Source organism: Idiotropiscis lumnitzeri, chromosome 3, assembly GCF_059441095.1.
Source record: "Idiotropiscis lumnitzeri isolate Australia: NSW breed Sydney's pygmy pipehorse chromosome 3, RoL_Ilum_1.0, whole genome shotgun sequence".
Taxonomy (NCBI): Eukaryota; Metazoa; Chordata; class Actinopteri; order Syngnathiformes; family Syngnathidae; genus Idiotropiscis; species Idiotropiscis lumnitzeri.
The window spans coordinates 6,254,057-6,280,901 of NC_142393.1; the positions used below are offsets into that span (position 1 = coordinate 6,254,057).

At 39.8% G+C, this 26,845-nt stretch overlaps 4 protein-coding genes and 1 long non-coding RNA gene across 10 annotated transcripts in view; 2 read left to right on the forward strand and 3 right to left on the reverse strand.

Moving 5' to 3' along the window:
- Positions 1-24: 24 nt before the first annotated feature.
- On the reverse strand, positions 25-3,630 carry LOC148339627 (uncharacterized). The gene is made up of 6 exons (XM_088289437.1): positions 3,309-3,630; positions 3,114-3,211; positions 2,923-3,051; positions 1,363-1,479; positions 332-478; positions 25-262 (listed from the first exon to the last, which is right to left on the reverse strand). Exons 2-6 carry the CDS (start codon positions 3,200-3,202, stop codon positions 238-240), a joined length of 507 nt encoding a protein of 168 aa, XP_088145563.1. The 5' UTR covers positions 3,203-3,211; positions 3,309-3,630; the 3' UTR covers positions 25-237.
- On the forward strand, positions 2,214-10,294 carry LOC148339628 (uncharacterized). Its single transcript, XR_015842443.1, has 4 exons — positions 2,214-3,243; positions 3,338-3,413; positions 7,705-7,760; positions 8,152-10,294. It is a non-coding gene; the product is annotated as an uncharacterized LOC148339628 (long non-coding RNA).
- Positions 4,373-13,944, reverse strand: LOC148339629 (dipeptidyl peptidase 4-like). Of its 3 annotated transcripts, XM_088289429.1 has the most exons (27): positions 13,811-13,944; positions 13,244-13,355; positions 12,402-12,489; positions 10,856-10,951; positions 10,660-10,751; positions 10,451-10,525; positions 9,628-9,680; positions 9,478-9,550; positions 9,215-9,335; positions 8,602-8,756; positions 8,388-8,485; positions 8,180-8,309; positions 7,885-7,923; positions 7,710-7,808; positions 7,559-7,629; positions 7,130-7,183; positions 6,946-7,058; positions 6,829-6,876; positions 6,654-6,752; positions 6,371-6,440; positions 6,104-6,298; positions 5,978-6,032; positions 5,805-5,904; positions 5,272-5,330; positions 5,126-5,198; positions 4,660-4,733; positions 4,373-4,584 (listed from the first exon to the last, which is right to left on the reverse strand). In XM_088289429.1, exons 1-27 carry the CDS (start codon positions 13,822-13,824, stop codon positions 4,492-4,494), a joined length of 2,349 nt encoding a protein of 782 aa, XP_088145555.1. In that variant the 5' UTR covers positions 13,825-13,944; the 3' UTR covers positions 4,373-4,491. The 3 variants fall into 3 exon arrangements, with proteins under 3 accessions (XP_088145555.1, XP_088145556.1, XP_088145557.1); XM_088289430.1 differs by lacking the exons at positions 13,244-13,355; positions 13,811-13,944 and adding an exon at positions 12,571-12,978; XM_088289431.1 differs by lacking the exons at positions 10,660-10,751; positions 12,402-12,489; positions 13,244-13,355; positions 13,811-13,944.
- A 2,734-nt stretch (positions 13,945-16,678) lies between these two features.
- LOC148339630 (sorcin-like) lies at positions 16,679-20,702 on the forward strand. The gene is made up of 8 exons (XM_088291922.1): positions 16,679-16,842; positions 18,403-18,615; positions 18,711-18,780; positions 18,857-18,900; positions 18,983-19,130; positions 19,557-19,670; positions 19,753-19,811; positions 20,171-20,702. Exons 1-8 carry the CDS (start codon positions 16,819-16,821, stop codon positions 20,195-20,197), a joined length of 699 nt encoding a protein of 232 aa, XP_088148048.1. The 5' UTR covers positions 16,679-16,818; the 3' UTR covers positions 20,198-20,702.
- The window catches only part of LOC148339631 (voltage-gated inwardly rectifying potassium channel KCNH7-like), a 32,776-nt gene continuing 26,545 nt past the window's right edge, over positions 20,615-26,845 (reverse strand). For 3 of the 4 annotated variants that reach the window (XM_088291919.1, XM_088291918.1, XM_088291917.1), the window contains 5 exons: positions 25,453-25,525; positions 24,972-25,265; positions 24,142-24,301; positions 23,883-24,067; positions 20,615-23,096 (listed from right to left, as the gene is read on the reverse strand). In XM_088291919.1, coding sequence (XP_088148045.1) covers positions 22,969-23,096; positions 23,883-24,067; positions 24,142-24,301; positions 24,972-25,265; positions 25,453-25,525 — 840 coding nt within the window. In that variant the 3' untranslated portion in view covers positions 20,615-22,968. The remainder of the gene's footprint in view (positions 23,097-23,882; positions 24,068-24,141; positions 24,302-24,971; positions 25,266-25,452; positions 25,526-26,845) is intronic. The other variant, XM_088291920.1, reaches the window with a different exon arrangement.

Sequence of the window (26,845 nt, forward strand, 5' to 3'; positions counted from 1 at the left end):
TGTACAGGAGAGTATTGCAAAGACTCAATGAAAAAAATGTTTATTTTGCAGTGCAGAATTGTTTATACCTGAGCTTGACATTTTTTTGTGCATTTTATAAATAGAAAATAATTTAAATGTGTAGAAAAAAATATTTCTGGAGGTGCTTTTCAAACAATGGAAGAATCTGCTTCTTTTTGTATGGCTTCCTGTTCCTCATATTTGTTTTCTTGCGTCGTCCTCACAGAGAGCAGGTCCTCAGTGGTCGGCTTGCCTTCTATTACTGGAATACACAGAAAATCACACGAGGATCATGCTAACCTGGTCGAGAAAACGAGTGAGTGGTCTGTACCTCTCCCCTGAAGACTTTGAGTTCATGACCCAGAGTAAGTACTCCTTGGCCGCCATGGAGTCCAGGACTTTGTTCACGTCGCTGGTGAAGCTTCCGTCCACGTGCCTTCTCCGGTTTAACACCCGATCACGCATCTTGACCTCCCATCTGGGTACATGCACACCACGGAAACCATTACGGGTCCATTACTGGCCAATAGGGTGTCCAGATTTTTGTCCGTGAACAAAACAAAGGTGTTTTTTTTTTCTTTTTCATGTCAATTGTGTGATAATTATTGATGATTAACTGCATATTTTCAGATCAACTTAACAGAAAAGGAAACAAATTCACATTCCGATACTGTTGTATTAATCTGATAATATGCATTTAAATAATCAATAGTAATTATTTCTTGTAAAAAAAAAAAACTTTGCCTGAGTTGTCTCTGCTGTTTGATGAGGAAAAAAAAAACTTTCTGTTCATTTGACCGTTGTTATTTCCAAACCACCCATGCATTTTCTATCCTGCTTCTTCTGTTCAAGTTCACAAGACGCTGGAGCCTATCTCAGCTGACTTCGGACAAATGCCCATCACAGGACACATAGAGACAGCCTCTTACACTACGATTCAATGAGAATCGAACCCAAGGTACCTGTGTGGAAGTCAGGCAAATGAACCGGTAAGCATTTACAAACCAGTGCACCCAAAATAAAAGCTGTTATTTCTTTGGACACTCATCTCATTTACAGTTTCATAACTGAAGGACTTTGAAGCTGCTAGAATTCAACGTGAATATGTATTGTATTTACAAGTTGTATTCTAAGCTACTTATTCGATGCTAAAGAAGCTACCGGTAATCTTTACCTAGCGTCGTTCATGTTGTAAAATACAACTTCTCTTCACTCCACTCAACACATTCATGTGATTTATTATTGCATGAAAGGGGAAAAGGGACATCAAGGTCAAACTTGAAGTCGGCAGGACAAGGCAGTCAAGGTGTCCCAGTGGAATCAGCCACTGGAGGAATGCAAAGAAGCAGGAGGTTCCCCTACTCTCTTCGGATCTGTCCAGACATGAGCCCCGTGACAAAGTCTTTCACCGCCTGGTCCTGCAGGTATGAGCTCATGTCGCTGGTGTAGGTCCCCTGGGCGTGGCGCTTTTCCACCGAGCTGGGAACAAGAGCGCAATGTTCTGTCAGTAGCAAAATACAGTGAACACAAGCCGATGGCCTCAACTGACGCTCTCACTCTACACCACTGATGTCCAACTCCGGTCCTCGAGGGCTGCTATCCTGCATGTTTTAAATATCTCCCTCCTCTAACACGCCTGATTCAAATGATCAGTTTATTATCAAGCTCTGCTGGAGCCTGAGAACGATCCTGATCATTTGAGATGTGTTAGAGAAGGGAAACGCCTAAAACTTGCAAGATAGCCGGCCTTGAGGACCAGAGTTTGACAACTGTGCTTCACACAAACAGTGACTAATGTTAGAGCCAGTGAATCGCCAACCAACTTGACATCCTCATTTGTTCACTTTCCATGTCACACAACCATCCAGGCCCACCTTTTAAACTTTTAAAGACAGGTACACATTCAACGACGTTGATTCTACAATGTGAGGATTGTGTCCCCAAGTGGACAGAAATAACTACACTTATTGACGAACAGTATATGGATGACGTTTTCTAAATGATAAAAAAAAAAAATAGCTTAATTTACCAAAATAGCCATACACAAGCAAACAAATCATACTCACCAGATATGCAGATTGTTAAACGTATTAATGCATGCCGGCATCTTTTCCTCGTCCAAATTGGCTGTAACGAGTTTTGCTGTGACCGACCAATCAGAAGATAAAAAAAAAAAAAAAAATGCTGCAAGGTCCAATTTGAAATCGGACTGGTTGAAGAATATAATTTACATTACAATGGTCAGAATGTCCGAGGGGAGATAAGATTGGCACGGGAGCACATGATTGCCCCCAAACTCTCCTCCCTCCCCCCAAAAAATATCCATCCACATTTTCTTATTGGAAGCAATGCAGCCAAGAGAAATGTCGGGAAGACATAGTTTTTCTCTGAAAAGATCAATTATTTTTTGGCGCGCTGATTTTTTTTCCTTTCTTTCTCTAATATAGGCAACTTTTTAAAACCCTTTGGCATTTATGTTGCATAGGAGTTTTTTTTTTTTTTTAAAGGTCCTTGGATGCTAACGAGTGCAGCTGTTGGAGCAAAATTCAAGCAACACATTCAAACTAGGATGTGAGTTTGAAACGCGATTCAGGCCTTTGGGTGTAGATTTGACATTTTCTCCTAGTGCTGGTGTGGGTTGGTTCTCCATCTTCAGTCCCGAAACGCGGTTGTAAGGTTAATTGAGTCAGCTAACAATTCGGGCACGAGGAAAACTATGTATACTCGGGTCAACAATAATAAATAAGAGTTTTTTGGAATGGTCAAACTTTGTTGAATTTTTTATTATTAAGTGACAATCATTTTATTTTTATTTTTTTTAAAATTATTTTTAGCTCTAAGTACACCCTTTACATTCACCAAATATATTACAAAGAGAAGAATTGTCAGACCAACCATCAGTTGTATAAATGGACCACTAACCCGCTCCGCTTGGTGTTCATCAGCCAGCGAACAAAATCTTGAGCTTTCCGGTCTTCAAGATATCTGCTGTAGTCGTTGGAGAAGGTTCCCTCCGAATGTCTCCTCACTAAAGCATCGTCTGTCTCTGAGCTTGGGGAGGAAGAACATGTCCTTCACAAAGAATCGGAGGAAAATCTACTCTCGTCTTGTACCTTGAGATGTCTTGCAGAGGAACCTGCCAGCTACTCTGGACAATGCTGAGGACGACAAGAAGACCAGCCATGGAGCGGATGCTTGTCATGGCGACAACCTGTCCCGCAGAACCAGAACCACACATATACAGTAAGTACGTTGTACTATAAAGCTTTTATCTTCCTTGAAGATAAATTGACTAAAACGCATCTCACCTTTTTTTTTTTTTTTTTACTTCTTTTAGGAGAACGATGATAGTTCCTGGACGACTTCCCGTCTTTACCTGTCGCTCTTGAATACCTGAAGGTGGATCTGCTAAGGTGGGTAGGTTTCAGCCCTATTTACGGTGCACCAATTACTCTCGAGCCATTAGTCAATTGTGTTTCAGCCCCTGTTGAGACAGCCCGGTGGCGCGTGATGCCAGTCGGTGCTTAGGTGCGAAGTTCAAACAAATAAGACGAACACTCCTGGCAAACAGATAGCGGGACGTGCTTTAAATGAGCTACCGTGATATCCCGTGTGGACACAATGAGTCAGTGTGAGTTTAGAAGAGTGGGTGGCACATTATAAACCTTGCCGAAACTTTTAACATGCCGAAGCCATCGGTTGAAAATGGTGAAAGCGAGAGAGGCGAACGTTTCGTGAGTTGAATTTTGATCGTAGCTTGTGATTCACTACTCACGAGTCATGAATTCACTTAAGCGTCATTTGTTTGGTAAATAATTGTCTTTTCTCCAGATTGGTGTGCTCTTTCTGGCATGCCCTTTGATGCCACAAGGTGGCGGCAAAAGCCCTGGTTAATAGGGTGTCGGTGTCAAGGAAGTCTTGACTGATAGATTTTTGTACGAAGGGGAAGGAGCTAAATTAAGCCTGCTTTGTTAGCGGAATCGATCCTAAAAGGTCAATGCAAAGTATTTTGTGAAGAATAACTGTGAAGAGCTGTGCTTTTGTTTGACTTTTGGATCCTTTTATAATTCGCTCAAGGGACTCGAGCGAGGTGGACAGGGAGAGGAGGGGCCGTGGTTTGCTCCGTGCAGTCCAGGAGAACAGATTTGGAGTAACAATGAATTCAACATTTCTTTCCTTCTTCCCCGCTCACATCATAACAAACACATTTTGAAATATTAGAAAGATAAAAATGCCTTTATTTTATTTATACATCACATTGTAATGGCCATTAATATCTGGGATCATAAATACAAGTTCATGTAGCATTCAAATTGGAGTCATCATTTCTTATTTGGGTGGATAGCAGTTTCAAGTTCTGGAGTGATTTTTTTTTTTTTTTTATCCATTCCTGCTACAATGTTGGCCTCCCTTCAAATTACATTCATCATTTTAACAACCAAGCAGGTAAACATTCTATATACAGTCTGCTTCAGTCTGATCCAGTCGACTTTATGCAAAGCACCTTTGTAGGAAGTGGCTCATGTGCGTATAGACGTGCTGATAGGCAGAACCAGGGAGCCCGTGGTTTTTGTCCGTGTACCACTGAAGGACAACATCAACACATTACGAATTTCATTTTGACACCCTGCATAACAGCAGCATGACTAGTTTGCTCACCATCGCTTCAAAGTCCACCTGCTCGTTCACCAGAGCTTCAGAGATCTCAGCTGCCTGCTGGAAATGCACGTTGTCTAGAAAGTGGAAGCATTATAAGCATAACGTTAAATAACACACTCTTAATTTAAGTCAATTGGGGCGGCGGTGGTTATTTGGGCATACATCCATCCATTTTCTTATCGCTTGTTCTGGACTGTCCCCCTTTTTAGTTTTGTGAGTGTAATAGAGTTTGTACCAACTGACTGGGCTGATCCTATACTGGGCATGCGCCAATCACATGGCACATAATAACCGGCATTGGTAACCGGGGAAACGCCACGCAAACACGGTGAGAACATGCAAACTCCACACAACATAGCCCGAGCTGAGAGTCACATCAAGGACTTCTCAGCTCTCAGGCAGACGTCCTCAGAACTCTTTCAACGTGCTGGACTTTTTCTAAATAATGTTAAATATATTGACTCACCATCAGCTGTTCCGTGAACCAGAAGATACTGTACTGAATGGAAGTTCTTGGCCCGTGCAGTAACAGTTGAGTTCTGTGCAGAATGGGATTGGATTGGAACACATAAAGTAGCTGCACAACTCAAGGGTGTGTGTGTGCAAACTTACATTGTAAGCTACTGGATTGTCAATTGGCTTTGTCATGTATCGCTCCGTGTAAATGGAATCTGGAAAGAACCCAAAGTGGACCGTTGATATTTGACATATTGTAATATAGTAAAACCCCCTTCCATTGCGGGATCACGCTCTTCTTATTTTGCAGATTTCGTTTGCCCAATTAATAACTCACTTTCGATGTAACTTTATTTTGGGTGAAATTCAACTGTCGACCACTAGATGGAGACATCCTATTTAGCTTGAGATGGTTTAAGTTCGAAAGATGAAAAAAAGCGAAAAGAGGACGTATTTCGGCACAGCTTCGCTTTTGTTGAAAATTATTGAATGTCTTGTTTTTTTTTACACTTACAGAAAGAAAATATATGCAATTAAAAGTTCTAAAAACATATCTAGGGAGTATTTAAATTGAGCATTTCTATATCGCGGATTTGAGTTATTGTGGGAATGGTCTGGAATGTAACCCTTGCAATGGAGGGGGGGGGGGGGGGTTACTGTCATGTAAAATCTGTAGCAATACAAAATACCATAATATTCCCATTTGGAGACTGGAGCAACCGCCATTCCACATTTAAAGACTCCACTTCCCGATCCCAAGGCCATGGAAGCCACATATCCACCATAAGACTGACAAACAAAATTTATTTAGACTCCCGCCAGGTGCAACATGGTTTAAACTTTATCTCGTTGTTCTACTCACCCATCCCCATATAGCTATTCTTTTTTCATCGATGAATCCCATTTTGATGAATTCCCTAAAACAGAAATTGAGTTACGGCCTTTTTCGTAGGAGGAGAAATGATTGTTTCCCCTTCAATCTCCTTACCTGGCTGCTGTTATCTGATCTTCCACCTCAAAGGACCCGAGACGTTTATAGATTTCGTGCATGAGCTTGTCGCCTTGGTAACCGCTGCCTCTCCCATCAAAGCTGGCGACAATGATTTTCTCCGTGCTGGCCAGGTATGTGGACCAGCTCACGCTGTAGGTAAAGTCTACCTGCTGGCTGCAGGGACCAGCATACCTGGAAGGTTGATTAGTGGTTTGATATACAAGACTGAGATTGTTGCCTAGGAGTTTTTTGCGGTGACCTTACACATCCAGCAAGAGAGGGTACTTCTTGGACTCGTCAAAGCCTGCTGGCAAAAGCATCTGGTACCAAAGCTCTGTCGCGAACAAGAAAAAAAAAATAATCCCACTCACAATCACACCTACCGTCAATTTAGTCTTCGAATGCTGCCAGAAATTGTCACTTAACTCATTTATGACCAGCTGAGTAAAAAAAAATGGATCGTTGACGTCTTTAGCCGTCAATGGTATTAAATGAGTTAATACAAATAATGAAAAAAAAAAAAAAACAGCCAGGTGAATAAACTCACTGTATCCAGCAATCTTGACAGTCCCTCGACGCGTGGTGGGCATTTGGATGTCAGATATGAGTTGGCTGAATTGGCTGTTATCCTCCAAACGCACCAGCTCTAATGATTAAACAAATGAAGGATTAGCAGAAGAAAAGCTTTGTCTTAAATTTTTCTTTTATTTAGCAGTGCTCACCTTTGCTTTCCTTGTTATCTACAAGAGAACTGTAAGGAACGCCAGGACCTTTGATGACAAACAAGTTAATGATAATGTCCCGCGACAATTTAACACATTTAACAGATAAGAACTGACCACGGCAGCTCATGAGGTAGAATCTGGCATTGTGGCTGAAGTAAGCGGAATTAAACTGGCAGTTTTCACCGCTCAAGTCGCAAGTTAGACACTTGACAGCTCCGTTGGTCCATCTACAACAAGCACACCCTCGATAAACTCCACGTTCAAAAGTACGGAAATCACAATGGCATGAAGGCCTTACCGATAAGTATTCCTTCCTCCCGGTTTACCGCCCTCTTGGTTGCTCGAGTAATACCTGTGTAATATCATGAGTGTTAAAGCATCGGCAACCGGAAGGGAGCTTTGCCATATACGTAAATGTAAAATGTCACACTTTCATTTATTTTCTTATCGAAACAATCATTCAAGCTCAACATTCACACCCATGGGCAATTTCGGGACTTCAATTAACCTAACGTGCATGTTTTGGGGATGTGGGAGGAAACTGGAGTAGACGTAGAAAATTCACATGGGGAGGAAATGCAAAGTTTCAGCAGGAAAATGAGATTCGAACCCCAAACCACTGCACTGTGCCAACCAGTAAGATAGCTTTTTTTTTCTCCCCTGAGGAATCCCCGCCATGCAAATTGGCATAGCAAATAAAAAAGATATCAACTAAAAATGAACTTACACACTATCTGCAGTTACTTTCTGAATGGCAATGACTTCCCATTCTCCTGTCGTAATTGCCGTCACGTTGCCCTGCAACAAAAAAAGGTTTAGCCCAAAACATAATTTTCATACCGTACATTTGTTGATGTTTGTTTGTCTACTTAGCCAACCTCCACGACGTGATGAATGTGCTTGTAACCTTTGGGGTCACTCATCAACAGGTAATAACTCTTCTTATCTTCAGCAAAAACCGGAGCTGATGGCGAAAACTAGCCAAAAAATTATGTTAGCTTAGCTCGAAATGCCTTACATTATTCGGTTTTACAGTTACGGGATTATTTTTACCCGTCCAACCCAACCAGTGGTGCTTTTCACATCCAGATGCTACAAAAAGCAAAACAGAGAAGACATTTGATGATTCTGTCATAAATATTTGTTCATCTACAGTATGAAAGTATAATGATGATAAAACATTTTTATATCTTTTTGGGCAGCATGGCGTCATACAAAAAAAAGTGTTCAAATTGAATTGAAAGAATGAAAAACATTTCCACATTATTTTTATTTTTTGTGCTGCCTTTGACATTTTCCATTATGTGTTTCCATTAACAGCATAACCAGCACGCCACTTGTTTCGTACCTCAACTGGGACCCAGATGGAGCCCTGGAGGTCATAGATCTGAAGGATAAGGTGGTTTTGGAGTCTATTTAGCCACTGGATGGCAAGACGCTGGTCAGTCCCCCAAGTGACTGTGGCCAAGTAATGCTCCCTGTTTGGCCGGAGATGGCGAAATGTAATCCTCAACTGACACATACTGTAACTTTCCTGGTTGTAAAGGTTCTCTTACTGTGAGCGGAATGGTTCCGGAACAAGGACCTCAGTGATAAGTGCCGTGTTGTCGGAGTCTACTACAAACAGCTTGACATCTGCATTTGGGGAACCTGCCTGAAGACAAAACACTTGATAGGGTTAAGGTCACGGAAAGGGTTAACGGGCTCGGACTGTGTGGATATCCAACATCGGATTTGTGTGAAGGTTTAGGCTCAAGGATGTGTACCAACCTTGGGATAGGGGATAGAAACAGTACTGGAATATTGACGATCCCCGTACCAAGAGAACTCCACGATGGGGACCTCTGTATCGTTGAATTCGACGTAGGCCACATATTTCCCTCCTGGGGACCACCAGAGGCCCTGATTGGATGAGAACATCTCCTCTGGTGGAGGGAACCAAAATGTGTGTTAGTAGCCTTTGGTGAAACGAAATGCCACAGTGGTTAGTGAGATAACAAGAAACTGGCAAAAATATTTCGGGGGTGAGCCCCTCTCCAGTGAATTTTGATACATGGGGATGAGATATTAATCAATATTCCACATGGATGTTGACTATGTCGATGTTGATATTATAACGATATTTAACATGGACCTTAAGAAATTGCATTATTATTATCTAATAAAAGAACACTAAATATGACTAAATAAGCATGTAAGTTTGCTTCTGACTGGTCAAATTCCGATAAAAGCATACAATTCCCGAGGAAAATCTTTGCGATTTACATACTGCATGGGCCATGATCGCGATATCAATATTTTTTCCAGATATCATGCAGCCCTATTATATATTTACATACTCTATTTATACATGCATATTTATTTTTAACTACTTTTTACTCACCCTCATACACCCAATCTGGAATTCCATTCAAAATGTGATTCTCCTTGCCATTGACTGTCACTTGCTGGGGCAATGAAACTGGGCTGGTCTTTATGTACACATTATTTTTCCACACAAAGGCCTAGAAATACAAAACAGAACAACTGTATGAGATCTCATTCATCTGTCTCTCGTGTTTGAGAAAGGCAGATCAAGGTTTCACTAATCCATCATGCGATCCAAAGATGACATTGCGAGTTCAAACTTGATTCAGTCACACTCACCAGTTTGTTCCCAGCAGGCGCCCAAGCCAAATATTGGATTTCTTCAGGTAGGTTGGAAGGTTCGACAAACTCGCTGAGGTGACATATGACAGTATGAAATTAAAGTAAGAAAAACAATATCTCCAACAATCAATCTCTCTGCATACTTACTTCAAAGCCCGATCGTAAAGTGAGTATGACGCTGTGAACGAATGCCTCCATAGCTAGCAGGACGGAATGATCAAGTTGTCATGGTCAAAATCAAGCGGAACAGACAGAAAACATTTTTGCCGTATTTTACGGACTATAAGTCGCTCCTTTTTTCCTAGAATTTGAACCATGCGGCTAATAAAACAGTGCGGCTTTTCTGCGGATTTTTCTTTTTCCACCAGTAGGGGCGCTCTATAGTTAAAAAAAATACACCAAATAAATCTCGATTTTTTTTCTCTTGGGTCTGTTCTGTTATAATTAGCAAAGTTGTTGCCGTGTTAAAACCCGTGACATTTTTCATTGAACATGTTGTGTTAAGTAAGCTATTGGAAATGCATGTTGGTCGAATGTCCTCATTTTTCTGATAAAGGAAGACAAAATATGTGCGCTTGCCGACCATTTTAGCTAATGCTAGCATTCACTTTGCTTAGCAACATGATTCCGTTAGCAAGCTGCCTCTGTGCTATTTAACAACAGTTACTTTGAATTTTATGACAGAATGGATGGGTTAAGCTGAGCTCAGGGAAACTAGGAAACACACACGTTAATATTTACTAGCGAGCCACTGTTTCAGCCTGCACTGAAGGAAGACAATGTGAGCAATATTTTCGCAAAATGTTCTGTGATTATGAAAATAAAATAAAACATCTAAATGACTTGTTTTGCAAAGTAATTAGTTGCGAACTCTAAAATAGTGCCACTTGTTTCACATTCTAATGGAGGACGCCATCGGCACTTTATCACAAAACATGACTATCCATCCATATAACAAAAGCTGACTCACCGTCGTGTAGTTACTCATAAATGCCACATATCTGCGATCAGCAGATAGCTGATAGTCAGAAGCGCCTTTTTCATTCTGTTTGAGTGGGAAAAAAAAAATATTATGACCTAATGTTCTGATATAATGTTGATTGTAGCTCATTCTAATGGTCGCAATTTAGCCGGGTAAAATTTTTCTTGGTAAAAGGTCAAATCCAGTTAAAGACTCACAAACGTGTCTGCGCTCAAGAAGACGGAAGACTGTCCCGTGGTCGCGTTATAAAGATAGACCGAGCCCTGTAGGGTCCGCAGATATTCATCATCTATAAGTAAAATTTGTTTCGAATTACATAAAAAAAACAAGCTTTAAAAATTAGATGCTCAAATTTGATTGGCATTGAAATTTCAAATGGGCTTGGATACCCACCAGAGAGCCACCAGATGTTGTAAGATTTGGGTTTGAGGGAACTGTTGAACACGTCCTCCAGTGTGAAAGATCTTTCTATGAGTTCGTCCTGCCCCTCTGAAAAAGATGAGAAAAGCGGATGTCACACAGTCAGCACTAAAGTATACTCAAGATTCTTCTCGGATTACCAAATTGAATTTAAATCTCACTTTTTTTTTTTTCTTTGCATCTCCAATCAAGCCAATGCAACATGACCACCATGTTGTGTCCCTTGAAATACTACAGGAATTAAAATGCTGCTTATTGTTCCAAAAATGATGTAAAAATGACAATGTCATATATTACAGACTGAAAGTTACATTATGGGAATAAAGTTTTTTTTTTTTTTTTTTCAACACAAAAGTTCAGTTTATCATCTTAAAGTCAAAGTTTAACAACCTTAGAAAGTCAGATTTTAAGAAGTAAATGAAAAAATAATAATTCTTCTGATAGCACATTTTTATTTAGAAAAAGTCTCGTTTTTTTTCCACTCAAAATATTGGATCGTATTCTTGAAAAATAATTATATAGATATCATGTAAATATTTATTTATTTTAAATCTTTTTAAAAGGAAATGTTAAAATAACTGAAATAACGTAATTGCAAAAATGTGCACACCTTCTTAGTTGATGTGTCAAAATTAATCAATCATTAAAACTCATTAAATGGCAGTCATCACACACCTGCCACCGTTTCAAGGGCCTATAATTATTCTAATTACATTTTGGATGTTCTAATAGGCTTTTTTGAAAGTTGTTTTTTTTTCTTTTTCCCCCCCAAGTTATTTTATTTATTTATTTATTTTTTGCCAAGACTGGCTGCTCAGGCCCCAGTTAAAACTTTTTCAGTTCGAACAAGTTATCTGAAAACTGCCCAGTCGCATAATTCTGTCGCCGCCATACTTCATTGTCGCTTGTTTATGTGACGAGCACAATTGTTTGAGCCAAACATGCCTTTTGGAATTGAGGCCAAAAACTTTCATTGGAAGTATCACAAAATCTCTCACCACCCATGTGGGGAAATGTGCAAAGTACTGAGGAAGAGGAAGCCGATGATGAGGGCTATTGTTCTGATCACCCTCCAATGTTTTTTTGTCTTTATTAGCTTAGCAAGAAAACGAAGCAAATCATATTCACGAACAGATGTCGAGTGTTAAGCAAGATTACGTTACATTTTGGTAGAAATATGTATCATCTAATTAACTTGCCCTTCATGTTTTATTTACTATCTTTATGAGATTTAATCTGATTTGACCTGTTTCTATTGCCCAATTTAGGTGCTCTGTCACTTGGCCGATTTTCCAGTGGTGAGTAAACACATTCCAGTATTGGACATTCATTTGATTCTTATGATAGGTGAAACCAACCATAAACAAAGGGAGGGACATGCTTCAGAAGGTTGGAAGCAACTTAGAACTGCTGATGGTACGTAAATGTTAACTATTAACATCTGTTGTGTGCTAAGCCTTGAAAGAGTAATTCAAACATCTGCACCCCCCCAAAAAAAAACATTGACACAATGACTTACCTTTTAAATAAATCACAGTTGGCACCGTGATCAAAACAACAACAACAACCAGTCCAAGAATTCCGAGGACCACCTTGGCAATGGAGACCTGAATGGATGAAGCAAAACGCGTTAATACTCATGTAAAACGGCCAAATAAAAGAAGACCATGTGCTGTCCATTAACTTACCATAATTTAAAAAGAAGAAGAATTAACAATAAAGGTCCCAAAAAGTCACAACAGCACACATACAGCGTCAGGAAATTGTGCTCACATGTGAATGGAGCTGTTTAGTTAAATATTACCTTAGGTTTCAAAGGTAAGCCAATAAATGCATAAACAGCAGAGCTAGGTTTGATAAGTCGCATCAACTTTGGAAAAACTGATTTTTTCTTAAAATAAATCAATTCAAAATGAGACTTCAATAAGTGCATGCCTTTCCAAATGAGGTGGTCTTGTGATTTTTCAAAGTGTGCTTGTATTATTTGTTCATTTTTAACAACTTCCAAGCCGAAGGGAAATTGTCTTTATCAGTCAAAGAGTTTTTTCCCCAGGGTATTTTATTCATTTTTTTCCATCATAAACTTACTTCCCCAAATAAAATTCCGTTCTTGGTAAATATTAAGAATAGTTAGCAGGATCCACTTCCTGTCAAACGCTGCAAATAAAACAAACAGCGACATCTTGTGGTGATAAGTGTACCCCGCCCTCTCTCGCTCACTCTCTCTCTCTCTCTCTCTCTCTCTTTCTCTCTCTCTCTCTCTCTCTCTCTCTCTCTCTCTCTCTCTCTCTCTCTCTCTCTCTCGCTCTCTCAAGCGACTGTCACGCAAGTCAATCCTGATAGCAGGCCAATTAAATTTACCTTAAAAATTGCAGTGGTACAATGGAATGTGAAACGCAAAATAAGTAAATGGCAATTCCAGCAGACAGTGAGTGGACTTTTCCGTGCTTGCCGCGTCGAGGACGTTGACATGCTGCATAGATAGAGACAGAGCATAGACATACAGTATGTAGATATCCATAGACAGTGATGGAGACCGAGCTCCAACTGTCTGATGTGAACTAGTCATCTTGGAGCGCAGACAGAATTGTTTTTTTTTTTTTTAAAAAGGGGGTTCAGTGTAAGACTCTTCTCACATCCACGGATATTAAGGCATAAGTCAATATTCTTCCTATGGTTGTGGTTACATTCGATATGTTATCAATTTGCTAATTGATCTACGGTTAGCATGACCATTTCCGGTTAATTAAGCAGAGATGATTGAACATTGTGTTTTATATGTATTTAAGTTTTTGTTTCCTGTAATCTGTTTGTCAGAATTTGTGTTAAATCGAGACAGATGCGCTTTCTTCTGCAGATTCATGAAGCAGCGCAAAAAAACAAGCACGGGTGTAAATGTAGGGCGAGTAACGTTACGGGTCATCGTACCTTTCGAATGTCATCCACAGAGCTGGCGAATCTTAGCAAGCCAAACGCAGAGATTAGTTTTAATTCCCAGACTTGACCAGTTCTCATGCACTGCCATATCCAGAAAATCAGGTTCTGCCACAGAGCTGTGCTCGTGAATACTTGGCTGTTACATTGCATCAAACCAGAAAAGAGCTAACCGCGTTATCCTCAATGTATATGACATCACGGCATTATGTGGAAAGTACCGATTGGCAATTGGGTAGGAAGGAGTGGAACAGAGTGGAATTTTTGGGGGGAGGAAATCCAACTTGTACAGGATTGGACCATTTGCCTAACACTGGAGAGCATGAATATTATCGACTGTGTGGTCGCCAACTTTTCCACCCGGTTGAATGTTGGCCCCATAACTTCATGACATCACTGAGGTAAAGCTGCGTGGATTCAATGTGGAGCGTGACTTTCTTTCTTTCCATCTATCTCTGGCCAGATCTGGGTACGCCTTTGGGATGGCAGAACAACAATTTCGATAGCTGCAGCCGTCACTTCCGGAATGACGGTTCCCGTTGTCTCCTAGGACCGACTCAGTCTTTGCAAAAATGACGCCGCTGAAGGAGCCTTCATGCAAGTTGTGCATCTGTAATGTCTCTGATTAACTTCAAATCATGCAGCAAACATTTCCTGACATTTTTTTAGGCTTTCTAGCAGAAGGGCGAAGGTTTTTTGCTTGCACTGACTGCGATTTCGAACTGTTCATAAATTCCCTCCACCTTGACTAAGATACGAGAGTTTGAATGTGGTTGATTCATTTTGAACACAGCCACATCCCAATTACTTCCCCTCTCTAGAAAGTTCAAGAAAAAAAAATCTGTTGCGTTATATAGGTTTTTAGTTGTCAATGTTGGAATTTTTTGCTTTATCTTTGTCTCATTTTTTTAAGATGACAAAAGCCTGGCATTAGAACAGGGGTGTGTAGACTTATCATAGACACTGCATCCACATTGCAAACGTTATAAATTAACCATTAGAAAATAGCAAAGACATTAAAAGTGAACAACACATTTGTGAGAAAGGCATCATTCCTCGTCGCGGACACGCAAGTCTATTTGCGTCCAGCCGGAAAGGTGTGAGGCGATGATTAGGAACAGTCAACAGTAAAAGCCGCTTGAAAGCTTCACAAATAAAAAAAAAGCTCTGCATTCATGGGGAATAAACACCATTTTCAACACTTGTTCCACTCACAGCGGACATCCTCTGCAAACAAATCTTCCCTAATGCAGCATGCCTTGTTTGACGAGAACAACCTTTCCATTTACATGCCACTAAAGCGGATCGTTTATAGGTGACATTTTGAACACATTTAGTCAAAGTGCAGTGCAGCAAATGTGTGGAGTTTTTTTTTTTTTTTTTTTTAAAACTGTGACTCAACTTAACGATATTGTTTCTCTTTCACAATGAACCAACAGTCTAAAAGATGGAAGTGTAGACAGCAGGAGGCAAGCCACAGATTATTACAGTTTTGATAAAAAAAACAAAAAAAAACGGATAAGCACACACAGTCAGTGATGCCTTTTCAAAAATCTGCCGCAAATTGTTTTTTAATGGTCATTTAAAGCAGAGTTCACACACACGTGCATGCACAGAGGCTGCTCGCACCTCAATCGCGCTGTAACAACATTTTGAGCCCTCAATTTCTGCCAATAGGATAGATATTGTGATAAATACTTGCTGTGTGCTTAAATCGAAGTTTTTTTTTTAATAAATAAAGTTTGTTAAAAGTATGAGCGCCAGTTAAACTCCTTAATTTACCTAAGTTGAAAATAAAAAAGTATAGACGCTGCAATGTAGGGAAAAAAAAATGCCTTTTTCGTGTCAGTAATCTGTACATACAAAACCGATTTTGACTTTTGACTTAACTTGGTACAATGAAGAAGAAACATCCATTTCCAAAACTGTTTGCCGCTTTAATTAATTTGAATAGTGCTCCTAATGAGAAGAAACACAGGACAGCCAGCTTTAAGTATGGCTTTTATGTCAACAAAACATGTTCCCCATAGCTTTAATAATGTAAAAAAAAACAAAAGATAAAACGACCGAAGCCAGCAAACCGGATTCTTGGTTGTCTTTATAAGTCAACTGAACTATTCATAGTTTTTGCACTGTTTTTTGTTTTTTTTTTAACAGAAAAAAAAGGTGTCTGACTTTCTACTCCTTGTCTTGTCCAAATTAATGAAAATGATGCAACAGATTCAGAGACAAAAATTATACAATCATTTTTTTCTGTCATTTATCACTGTGTATTAATTTCCAGAAACAACATTCTTTATTTTGTTAACTATTGGACATTTATTAAAGACCTCTTCAAAATATCAAACATTCATTTGTGTACTGTATATTTGTTATTGTTGTGTCGTGGATCAAATAAGTGTTCATAAAATAAATCAGAAATAGAAGTGGCTCTTTACTATATTTCTGTTTTGTCTCAAACAAACACACACACACACAAAAAAAAAAACACTTAAAGTGAACCCCTGTTGGCTCTTCTTCCTTTTCTTTCCATAGCTGGTAGCCTACATTGTGTTGTCCCAAATAGAGCACTGGCAATCCGGATCCAATCCAGTGTTGTTTTGAATAACTGTCATGAAAACGAAACGGATTACCTGATCGTGGATACCCCAAAAAATACATATCCATATCCGGATCATTTAGATCCAGATTGGAGTTGTTTAGCAACTATATTTGGCTGTTATAACACAAAACGCATACGGGACTGTGGGTGCATCTTATGTGTAAATTTATCATTCCTCGTTGGGAAATATCGCTGGCCGTGTGAAGTTATGTCGGAAGAAATCGAGGGGGGTTAGCAATACAACACAACGGGGCGGAGCTAATGACGTCACATCTTGTCTTGAAGTTCCGCTCGCGTCCGGCTGAAAGTTACCGGAAGTAGAAAAGCTTGGTGGCACTTGTGGTATTTACGGCTGAAAACTTTTCTACGTGTGCCAAATTACTCTTTTAGGTCAACATTAATGGCTTACCCGGGATACGGTGGGGTGAGTACATTAAATGTGCTCAGGTCTTGTCTTTATAATCGAGTTACAGTCCGTGGGCGTGACTGTCGTGCTTTCCCAAGTATTTGGCAGTTTTTAAGCACAACGATGTTCATTGGTCCCTTGTATTTTGTTTGTGTCACGTTTAAAACCAAAATAACTTTCGTGTCGGGTTGAAATTAACGAAAGTAAATAACTTCCGGGTTGGAAAATCTCACCACAATCAGCCAAACGTCGTTTAGCTAAATTGGTCAGTCTCGTTCCGGATGTCATTTGTATGTAAACCAAATAATATAATCTTACATCTGACAAAGCAGTAGTTGAATAATTTTGGAATATTTTGCCCTTCGCGCATCGCAATTAGGACACAGGATAGCGCAGATTTGACGGCGGAACAGCGCGAGCATGCCCATATTTGTCACTGGTTGCTAAGCGACCTGACAGGAGGTAGCCTGGTGCATTATCTGCTTGTTTGGACACGACAACTCGGCATTATGTATTTGATATTGTTACAACACAAAGCCCTGGCGTTGCTTATAATGCAAAGGAGAATATGGGGGGCTGAAACTAGAATAAGGGTCATCAATACAACAAATAACGTGATTTATATTAATACTATTTTTTTTCATGTTGATTTTACAGTTGGTATTCATAAGCAGTCAATTATATTTAATTTGCCAACGCTTGATAAAATAAAGAGTTTCTTCTTTTTGGTAATATATTTTTTATTTATAATAAAAAAAATTAAATAATTAACTGAGATTAATATACTAAAAATAATGAAAGCATTTGAACTAACCAGTGTGCGGGAAAGCACATCGATTAATGTAAAAAAAAGTGTATTCTAACAGTAAAATAATTTTCATACTCATTGAATGTGGGTGTAGCAGTGCGTGGAATGCTTCTTATGTGTAAATATAGAAAAGGGTTCAACTGCGCACGTCAAGCTATCCTAGGGTGTGTGTTTGACAATTATATGCTGACTAGGAGCCATTGTTTTAATTGTAAAGTGGACCTGCCACGATAATTGCTGTATCGACTTATCGCTCGATGATAAACAATTGACACGTTCACCATTTTTTTCGGACTACATGTGTTTGTTCACATACGTCGTCAACATTTACTTGCGCTGGTATGTTGTTTTTTTCTGTCAGTCAGCCTGCTCGCCGCTGTCCGAGTTGGCAATCACTCACGCGCATATAAACACTATGAGGAATGGCTGTTGTTTGATTTTCTTCCTGTGCTTGAAGCTATGTCACATTGGGGCAGACATGACATCATCAAGTATTAACGCAATTGATCTGTTTTGTCCATATTGCGTACTCTGTGCACCTTATCATTCACGTCACGTGTGAGGTCTTTTAGAGTCGACGCAAAGTATGTTTTTGAGGTGGTCCTTGATGTAAAAGTTCAAGAACACGGATGGCATAATTTTACTGCAATAAAACAACGATCTTGCGCTGGAAATTACAAATGGACTATGTACTGTTTTACAGTTTGCTTAAACGTAGCATGAAGCTTTTGTAAATCATTGCTAAGCTTGAGTGTGATTTCCTTTCCCAGTATGGCAGCCCAATGCCACCCCAAGGAATGCATGGAGGACCAATGGGCAGACCAATGCCCAATCACATGACTGGTCCAATGCTTGGCCCAATGGGAGGCGCACCGCCCCAGGTTGCTGGATATTCCCCCTATGGAGGAGGCTATCCGGGCGCATATGGCGCCCCAGCTGCCAACGACCCGATGTGGAGTTACTTCACAGCCATAGCTGGCCAGGTATTAAATGCTTTCCGCTTGGACAAAAATGTTCATCTACAGTGACATTGAGCCTGCAGAAACAGCTACAAATATGTCTGATCACTTGCGTACAGGACGGTGAGGTGGATGCGGAGGAGTTACAGAGGTGTTTAACTCAATCTGGCTTCACTGGAACCTACAGCCGTGAGTGGGCTCCCGTAAAGTCAAGCCATGCAACGTCGTGCTTGTTTGTACAAATTGCGTTTCCGTCTTATTGCAGCATTTAGCCTGGAGACATGCAGAATCATGATCGCGATGCTCGATGTATCCTTTTGTGTATCCGCAATTTTGTGGTTGTTGTACGCTTCCATCACATGCTTTTGAACCTTCACCACACCATCACCAGAGAGACTTTACGGGCAAGATGGGCTTTAATGAGTTCAAGGAGCTGTTTGTGGCGCTGAGCGGCTGGAAACAGAACTTTATAATGTTTGACCGGGACAGGAGTGGTACTGTTGAGCCCCATGAGATGTCCCAGGCAATCAGCTCTATGGGTGAGCGTTCGAAATCTATGTCACAAGTTATACTATATTACTTTGATAACATCTGGCGACATCTTTGTACTCAGAACCAATGTTGAACTGAGGTGAGGAGCTTCATTTAGGCTGCTTATTCCTTTGTCCAATAGAAAAAAAAAGTGTTTTGCTGCCATCTTGTGGCTATTATCAACAAATTGCAAATCCTGAAAGCACTCACTCAGCCATGTTGTAACATTGAGCTTAGTTAATTTTCTAAAACCGTTATCTTCTATCATTATTTTCTAATATTTTTCTAACTTGAAGATTTATGTTTTGAGGGGGCTGTAAACATGTTCATTTCATTTCAGTGCAAATTTTGTTATATGAATAAACTAAGTCATGGACTTGTTCACGGAAGGAATGAAACATTTTGTAACATTTATTTCCCCCGCACTAAACCAGGATACCGCATCAGTCCTCAGGCTCTGAACGCTATCATCAAGCGCTACAACAAAAGCGGCCGCATCTACTTTGACGACTACGTGGCGTGCTGCGTCAAGCTCCGTGCGCTCACAGGTACCACGCTCACGATCTGAGAGGCAGAAAATTGAAGCTGTACAATAGCCCCGAGTTTTATTTTCATATATCTCTACTGCAGATCATTTTAAGAGGAGAGATACCATGCAGCAAGGTTCTGTGCACTTCGGCTATGATGATGTAAGTCTCCGACAGCTGTTTGTGTGCTATCTTCTAGATCACCGGGGCTCATAATCGTATGCTATTTATAGCATGTGGCGTGAAAATTGAAAACACAACACACATGACACTTGACCTTTTGATCGCTAGTGACAAACCTATGGCAGCGAAGCTCACATAGGCAATCAGCGATCCTGTTCCGTCAGCAGAGCCTCAATAGTTTACGCTTTAACAATGCAATACTTTCAAAGCTGAGGCCACATTTTCACATAACGTGTTTATTTTTAATTAAGAAAATATTTTTAAAAAATTAATTAAAATATTATTGTTGAGTGTGCTTAGTTATTTCTTTTTAAAACCTCTGTGTTCTCTTTGGGCAGTTCATCCTGTGCACAATGGCCATTTAAGTGCTGCTGGTGGGCGGAGCTCTGAGTCCCAAATCCCTTGGGGAGCCAATCAGGGATTGAATCACTGTACAACAATATCAATCGTGGCCAGTCGGTCCCCTCGTGGGTTTATAGACAAAGCTTGCTGTTGAGCTCCCGTAAAGCTTGCTAAAATATTTAGAATTTATTTGCTTATGGATGTTTAAAGCCAAAGGTATAGTAATAGTTTGGATAAAAAAGAGATTCTGTGACACCTGTGCCATTTAATACCTGCATATATGAATGAGCTGAAATTTATAAACAGTCATAACTTCGTACGTATTTCTATATTTTGGATGCATACAGTATGGAATGTGATTTTTTTTTTTTCCTAGTGCCCAAAAAAAAGAGAGTAAACATAACCGTTGTAGGAGAGATCATATTTTGTTACTCACAAACTGTTTTATAAATCCTGTGTGCTTTGTGTTTATTGACTTTTGTACAATACACATTTGTTCAATTTCATTAAAGAACATAAACATTCAAATTAGCTGTGAAAAGTGTTGCATTGTGTCACATTCTGGCAAAAAAAACGACCAGTACTAGATTAAAAATTTGCCTTTTATATTATCCGGTACAGCATTTTTTTTAATTTTTTTTTTTAGAGCGTGCAAACAGTTGCAAATTCGAGATCAGTGGTTTGTAACCTTTTTCACTTACGGACCCCCTGTGTAAAATATTTTTTCAGCCAAGTACCACCAAACTTGTGCAAGCATTTTTGGATGAAAAAAAACAAAACACCCATAAAACAAGAGTGCTGTGCCATCATTGTCTCATTGATTAAATTTTGAAACTCAATTTGTACAATGGTCTCACAAACTACTTGAAAATTAATACCTAAAAAAAAAAGAATTAATTATAAATAAAACAATTTTGGGACCATAATAAAGATCTGTTCTCCAAGAGAAATTATTGATTTTAAATCAAGCAGAAATGCCCTCATTATCACAAACGCTTGTTACAACCACTGAGCTTGAATTATCATCAACAGGTTGTAACATTGATACAGAGACCGGAAGATTTACAGAAAAACATGGAAGTGGACATCCTTGGCAAAAACACCTGTTGTGAATGTTGCTATTCAGCTCCTTGTTTCAGAACACAAAGTCCAACAAATGGACGTGTATTCAAAAGGTTTACAGAGTGTCAAAGGAAGTTAATCTTTAAAAGTTATAGTTAATTTTATCCTGAATTGTCACCCAGCAGGTGGTGTCATTTCTGAAATGACACATTCAGTGGAAGACCTTAACATGTACGCAGTTGAAAAGGATGTCTTAGAAATCCACAAGCCTGCTTGCTTGATTTGATACTGAAGTGATTTTAGTTGGTTATCAGTAGTAGCAGGAAAACATTTGCTTCACGAACCAGTTGTATTTTTTTGGCTCCACTCGATGGCACTCTTTGTTCAACATTGATTTGTCATTTCTTCAAACTTTTTATTTAAACCACCCGTGGCATCTTGACGAGTCAAAAAATACAACAGCTGATTCATTAAGCTGATTTGAAGCTTCGTTTTCCCATCACTAGTGCTTAGAGACAGTTGTGCTATTAAACCAAATTAAGGTTTAAAAAAAATATTTGACTTTATATTTAGGGCAATTGCTCTAACTGAGAAAGTGTCTGAAATTAAAGTTCAATGTCACAATATGTATAAATATTACATTTACCATAAACTATCAGTCAATGGGTTGCAGGCTCGATACAGTAATTGCATGTGCAACTTATACGACCAAATATTTTATGTTACGCACTTTAAATTGATTTAATAATGTACATTCCAATACTTTTGTTCAGTTGAAGATTGTGTGGCGTCAAACAAAAGGTGCACTATCCTGAGATGTTTAACGCATATAGACAAAAATACTAGCAATGGACAAATGAAGCTTCATGAAGCACTTGTCATATTCTTTGACACCTCTAGATGGCACTCTTGTTTTAAAGAGGAAGTGGAAATGTTCTACATTTCCATTGCACTAGCCTTTATCTTCCGACCCAAGAGCACCATCTCACGAGCGCTTCATGAAGCTTTATTTTCCCACGAGTAAATTCCATGAAGTAAAATCTTGAATTTGGAACTTTTGTGTGATATTCATCTTTTGATCGGACAACCAAATGTCCTTGGTGTATAACAAAAGCAAAGGAATTTACTTCGCCGTTCCAATACTTTTGGAGAGGGCTTTACTGACAAAAAAAAGCCCTCTACATTGAGTTAAAAAAGAAAAACTTTATATTGATTTTCAACTCTGTGTCCCCTTGAAGCTGCGCTGGAAAAAAGGCATTTCAACCTCACAAAGTGAAATCTGCTCATGCCCGGCAAGGACTTTCTCTCATATCCCCTGTGAGGGAGACAAATAGCAAAGCAAATTGGACTTTGCGAGCTACAGTTAGAACTGCTATGGGAATTGATATATTCAGGGACATGCGTCAGAAACCAAAAATACTCTTTAAAAAACAAAACAAAACATGCACATCTCGTCACTGACAGCGTTGTACTTGAAATACGTTGAAGTAGATTATCGTCATATATGTTCAAGATATACTGTATAAATGCGCTTCCAAGTTACCACTTGGAAGAGAAGTCATTTTTTTTTGTTCCTTTGCATATTCAACTTCTTCGACCCTGAGACAAACTTAAAAGAAAGTCCTTGGCGGAAGTCGCGGGTCAGACACGGACGGGTCCAAAGAGTCCCGCTGGTACTGAGCTGCTGGTGACATTGGGCAGCGGAGGGCTGGAATGCCGCCACTGGCGTCATTCAACAGAGGACACGTTTCCCACCGGGAGTCGCTGCTCCAGTCCAGCTTTGTTCACACCTGGACGAGTCTCTGTGCGGCGCAGGAAGGGGAAGGTTTCTCCCAATCGGACCTCTTCTAGGCCAGGAGTCTGAAAAGGAGACGAAAGTCAGGGAAGTACATTTCAAAATGAGAGTCGGCAAAATGGATGACGAATCCATCAATAGTCGATTTCATTCAATGTAATTTGATTTGGTGTCTTTCTATTTAACAGATCATGAAAACAAAGGAAATAAACAGCATTCCTTTAGCATTTCGGAGTACAAATGTACACCTCCCCTGTTCAAGTGAAATTTTATTTAAAAAAAAACAAAAAACGATGGGAACGGCAAAAATAAACTTGCTTGCATAAGTGTGCACACCCTCTTACGAGGGGATGCGACTGTGGTCAGAAGAATCAAATGACACTCAAGTTTGCTAAATTGGAGTCAGCACAAACCATTTAAAGAGCCTCTGATTAACCCCTTATAAAGTTGACAAGTTCAAGTAGGCTTGACATTTTTTGCTTTCTATCAATAGCCTAAAGGTTTTGTATGAACTGAATAAATGCAGCCCCAAACCATGACGCAGTACTTTCGATGATGAGCAGTATTGTGTTTTTACGAAACATATCCGGAGGAGGTATGACCAAAAAAAAAAAATCAACCTTGACTTCATTCGATTAAACATAGTCCCACAAGCATTTTGGAGATTTCACGTGTTTTTAAACCCAAACAGCCAGTACTTGCCAGCAATTCCTTCAGACACTTGTTCATTATCTCAGTATTTTATTTTGAATTTTATTATTTATTTTCAAGTTGTACAGCGTTTATCGGAAAAATATTCTCCGTGAGGGTTCCCGGGACCCAAACACTATGAGAACACTTGTCTAGTCTACCAGAAGTGGACGTGGAGTAGCACTGAGAGTGGGAGTCGTCTGGATGTGCGACTCCGGCTGCACCTTGATGGTCCGTCTCTGGAACTCCGGCCTGGACGGTGCTGTAGGCAGGCGGGAAGGCGGAAGTTTGCCTCTGGAGGAGCTGGAGGATGGCTTGGATGTCGGCCGTCATCTGGGACTCCAGCCTGCAGTCAAAACAGAACAGAACTGGAGATCGTATCCCACCGGGCACTCGTAGACATTCGTTTCCCTCCCTCACCTGTTGAGGTGCTGCTGCAGTCTGTCCAGCCGCTGCTCCACTTCTACATAGCTCAGGTCAGTATCGGCATCATCTTCCCCAAGTGGCGTCGCCTGACCCCAGGGTGACTCCTTGCCCTCGACACGGGAGCCCGCGTGTGTCCACTGGTCTTCGAGGAGCTCTGTTGGAAACCGTCACGGTCACCATGGTAACAGTTGAATTGATTTTGACCTTGTTGCAGTGGAACCGCTAGAGAACAAGATGTGCTGTTGTGTTTGTGTCCACAAGATATCAAGAATTATACATGAACAGACCCACAAACAAGTGCTCACGTTAAAAAAATTAAATTAAAATAATGAAACTCTCGTAATGTTTAAAGTGCAGTGTCTGTCTGATAATATTTAAATATGTGCATCTATAATTTAGGGTAAGGGCCTCAAGCATTTATTTATTTTTATTTAGGTATGTTACTCAACTTTTTACACCAAGTACCACCTTAAAAAAAACCCATTTAGTTTGCCAAGACCCTCATCATAATCAACATTAAAATCCAGTATAAAAAAAAATATCAAAAAGTACAAAGGTTGTTTTATTCCTTAAATTGTACCATTATCAGAAAACACGTTATTTTTTATAAGGATTAATTAAGTCGAGATATAATATATATGACACTGAAGTCAGAATAATAAAAGGAATTGATTTGAAAATTATATATATATAAACGCAAATGTAAAAAAAATTAAATAAAAATGAAATACAACTGAACTGTACTTTTGCAGTGATTCATTCGTCTGCCACTAGAGGGAGATGGCATAGCCCACTTGAAACGTTGTATCAAGCAGCGTTGTCACCTTTTGCATGGACGTGTGCGTCATGACCAGAAGCGCCGAGTCCAGCGGCAGAGAGGCGCTGCTCCGTGACCGCCGCGTAGGCCAATGCGCTGGAACTCCGCGGCTTCTCTTTGTTTTCCTTCTCCACCACCTCCTCTCTGTGCTTATCGGCTTCCATGGCAGAATCTTGCCGCTCCTTGGCTGCGGTGGAAGAAGAGGAGGAGGAGGAGGAGGTGGAGGTGGAAGAGGAGGTGCGGATAATTTGCTCCAGCGTGGAGTCGCAGAATGTTGGCCCAGGTTCCTTTTGTGGAGGGCCTAGAAAAAAAAAATCTGGAGTTTGTCAAGTCATCAGAAGAGTCAGGACAAGAGATGGCGCTAGTTGAGTGAATGATCTACAACAAATTGAGTTTTTTGTTTTTTGATTTTACCTTCAGACCAAACAGATATGGTGCTTTTTTTTTTTTTTTTTAAAAAGGGAAAAAAAATGGTAGCTTGAGCATACCAGTGGAAGATTTCCTCCTCCGTCCAGTGATTCGAGGCTCCACGCAGGAATCGATGTCTTGCAGGTAGGGTGTCTGTTAAAAGGGAGAACAAAAATGCTGCTGATAACAAGGAAGCATCAAATGTGCTGTTTGACTTGACAAGTGTTGGAATGTTGGCCTCTGTTGCTTTGGGATGAAAAAAGTGACAGAACGGATTATAAACAGACTCGGCCTGTCTGTGGCATCTTGATTGTCATGTCATATTAATCAAATAGTGGTGGACATGATTTGGTTGCACCGATTTAAAATTAGAATAAGAGGGTGAGGCTTTTCAAATTAGGGTTTCAAAATACTGTAATGGTTTGAAACTGGGATTGGGAATTAAAACGAGGTTGTGAAATTAGTGTTAGGGGTTCAAACTTGGGTTAGAGTTTGTTAAGGTTTCCAACTGGACTAAGGGTTTTAAACTAGGATTGGGGCATAACATTTGGGTTTCCAACGAGGTTGAGGAGTAGGGTTTCAAATTAGGGTTAGGGTTTTAAAGTTGTGATTGAACCTGGTTCTTGGTTGGAATCTCAAACAAGGGTTAGGACTTAGAAGTAGGGTTTCAAACTAGGGTTAGGGTTTCAACGTAAAGTTTGAACCTAGGGGTAAGGATTCCAAAAAATATTTCAAAGTAGGGTTAGGGTTTGAAAGTATGGTTTCAAACTAGGGTTAGGGTTTAGAAGTAGAGTTTCCAACTGGTGTTAGGGTTTTAAAGTAGGGTTAAAAGTAGGGTTTAGAAGTAGGGTGTGAAAATAGGATAAGGTTTCAAATTAGGCTTTCAATCTAGGGGTAGGGTTTAGAAGTAAAGTTTCAAACTAGGGTTAGGGTTTCAAATGAGGGTTTAAAACTAGGGTTAGGGTTTAGAATTATTGTTTTAAACTTCGGTCACCGTTTCAAATTATGGTTTTGAAATGATGATTGAACCTTGGGTTAGGGTTGCAAATTTGACTTTCATACTCGGGTTGGGTTTTAAATTAGGGCCTCAATCTAGGGTTGGAGTTTCAAATAAGGCTTAGTGTTTGAAACTGTAAGATGGGCTGAGGATAGTTAATCAGTTTGTGTATTTATAATCATGTTTTTATACACTCATTCATGTTTAAACACACACACATAGACACTTACTTGTTATTTTAGCACACACGCACACAGACACTGTATCCTGATGATGTGTATAGTTAAATTGACCTTTACACTGTGAGTTGTGATTCTCTGCCTGCTAGAGTTACTGATGATTAGTTATTGATGTTTTCTGTCTTCTGTTGATTAGTTTAGTCTAAAACAGACCACCATTGTTAATTAATCTCCTGTATTCTGGTGATTTAGTTTAGGCTAAACAGACCTTCATTGTATTCTAATTTCATGTGATTC

Bases quoted from the DNA above. Each gene is read 5' to 3' on its own strand.
- LOC148339627 (XM_088289437.1), bottom strand. From the start codon at position 3,202: ATGACAAGCATCCGCTCCATGGCTGGTCTTCTTGTCGTCCTCAGCATT. The intron at 1,480-2,922 runs GTTAGTGGTCCA...TCTTGTTCCCAG, and splicing joins ATGAACACCAAGCGGAGCGG to CTCGGTGGAAAAGCGCCACG. The intron at 479-1,362 runs GTAGGGGAACCT...GCATGTACCCAG, and splicing joins TCTGGACAGATCCGAAGAGA to ATGGGAGGTCAAGATGCGTG.
- LOC148339629 (XM_088289429.1), bottom strand. The intron at 7,630-7,709 runs GTTGGCTAAGTA...TTTTTGTTGCAG, and splicing joins ACATTCATCACGTCGTGGAG to GGCAACGTGACGGCAATTAC. The intron at 5,905-5,977 runs GTGAGTAGAACA...TTTGTTTGTCAG, and splicing joins GAATAGCTATATGGGGATGG to TCTTATGGTGGATATGTGGC.
- LOC148339630 (XM_088291922.1), top strand. From the start codon at position 16,819: ATGGCTTACCCGGGATACGGTGGG. The intron at 19,131-19,556 runs GTGAGCGTTCGA...GCACTAAACCAG, and splicing joins CCAGGCAATCAGCTCTATGG to GATACCGCATCAGTCCTCAG. The intron at 19,812-20,170 runs GTAAGTCTCCGA...CTCTTTGGGCAG, and splicing joins TGCACTTCGGCTATGATGAT to TTCATCCTGTGCACAATGGC.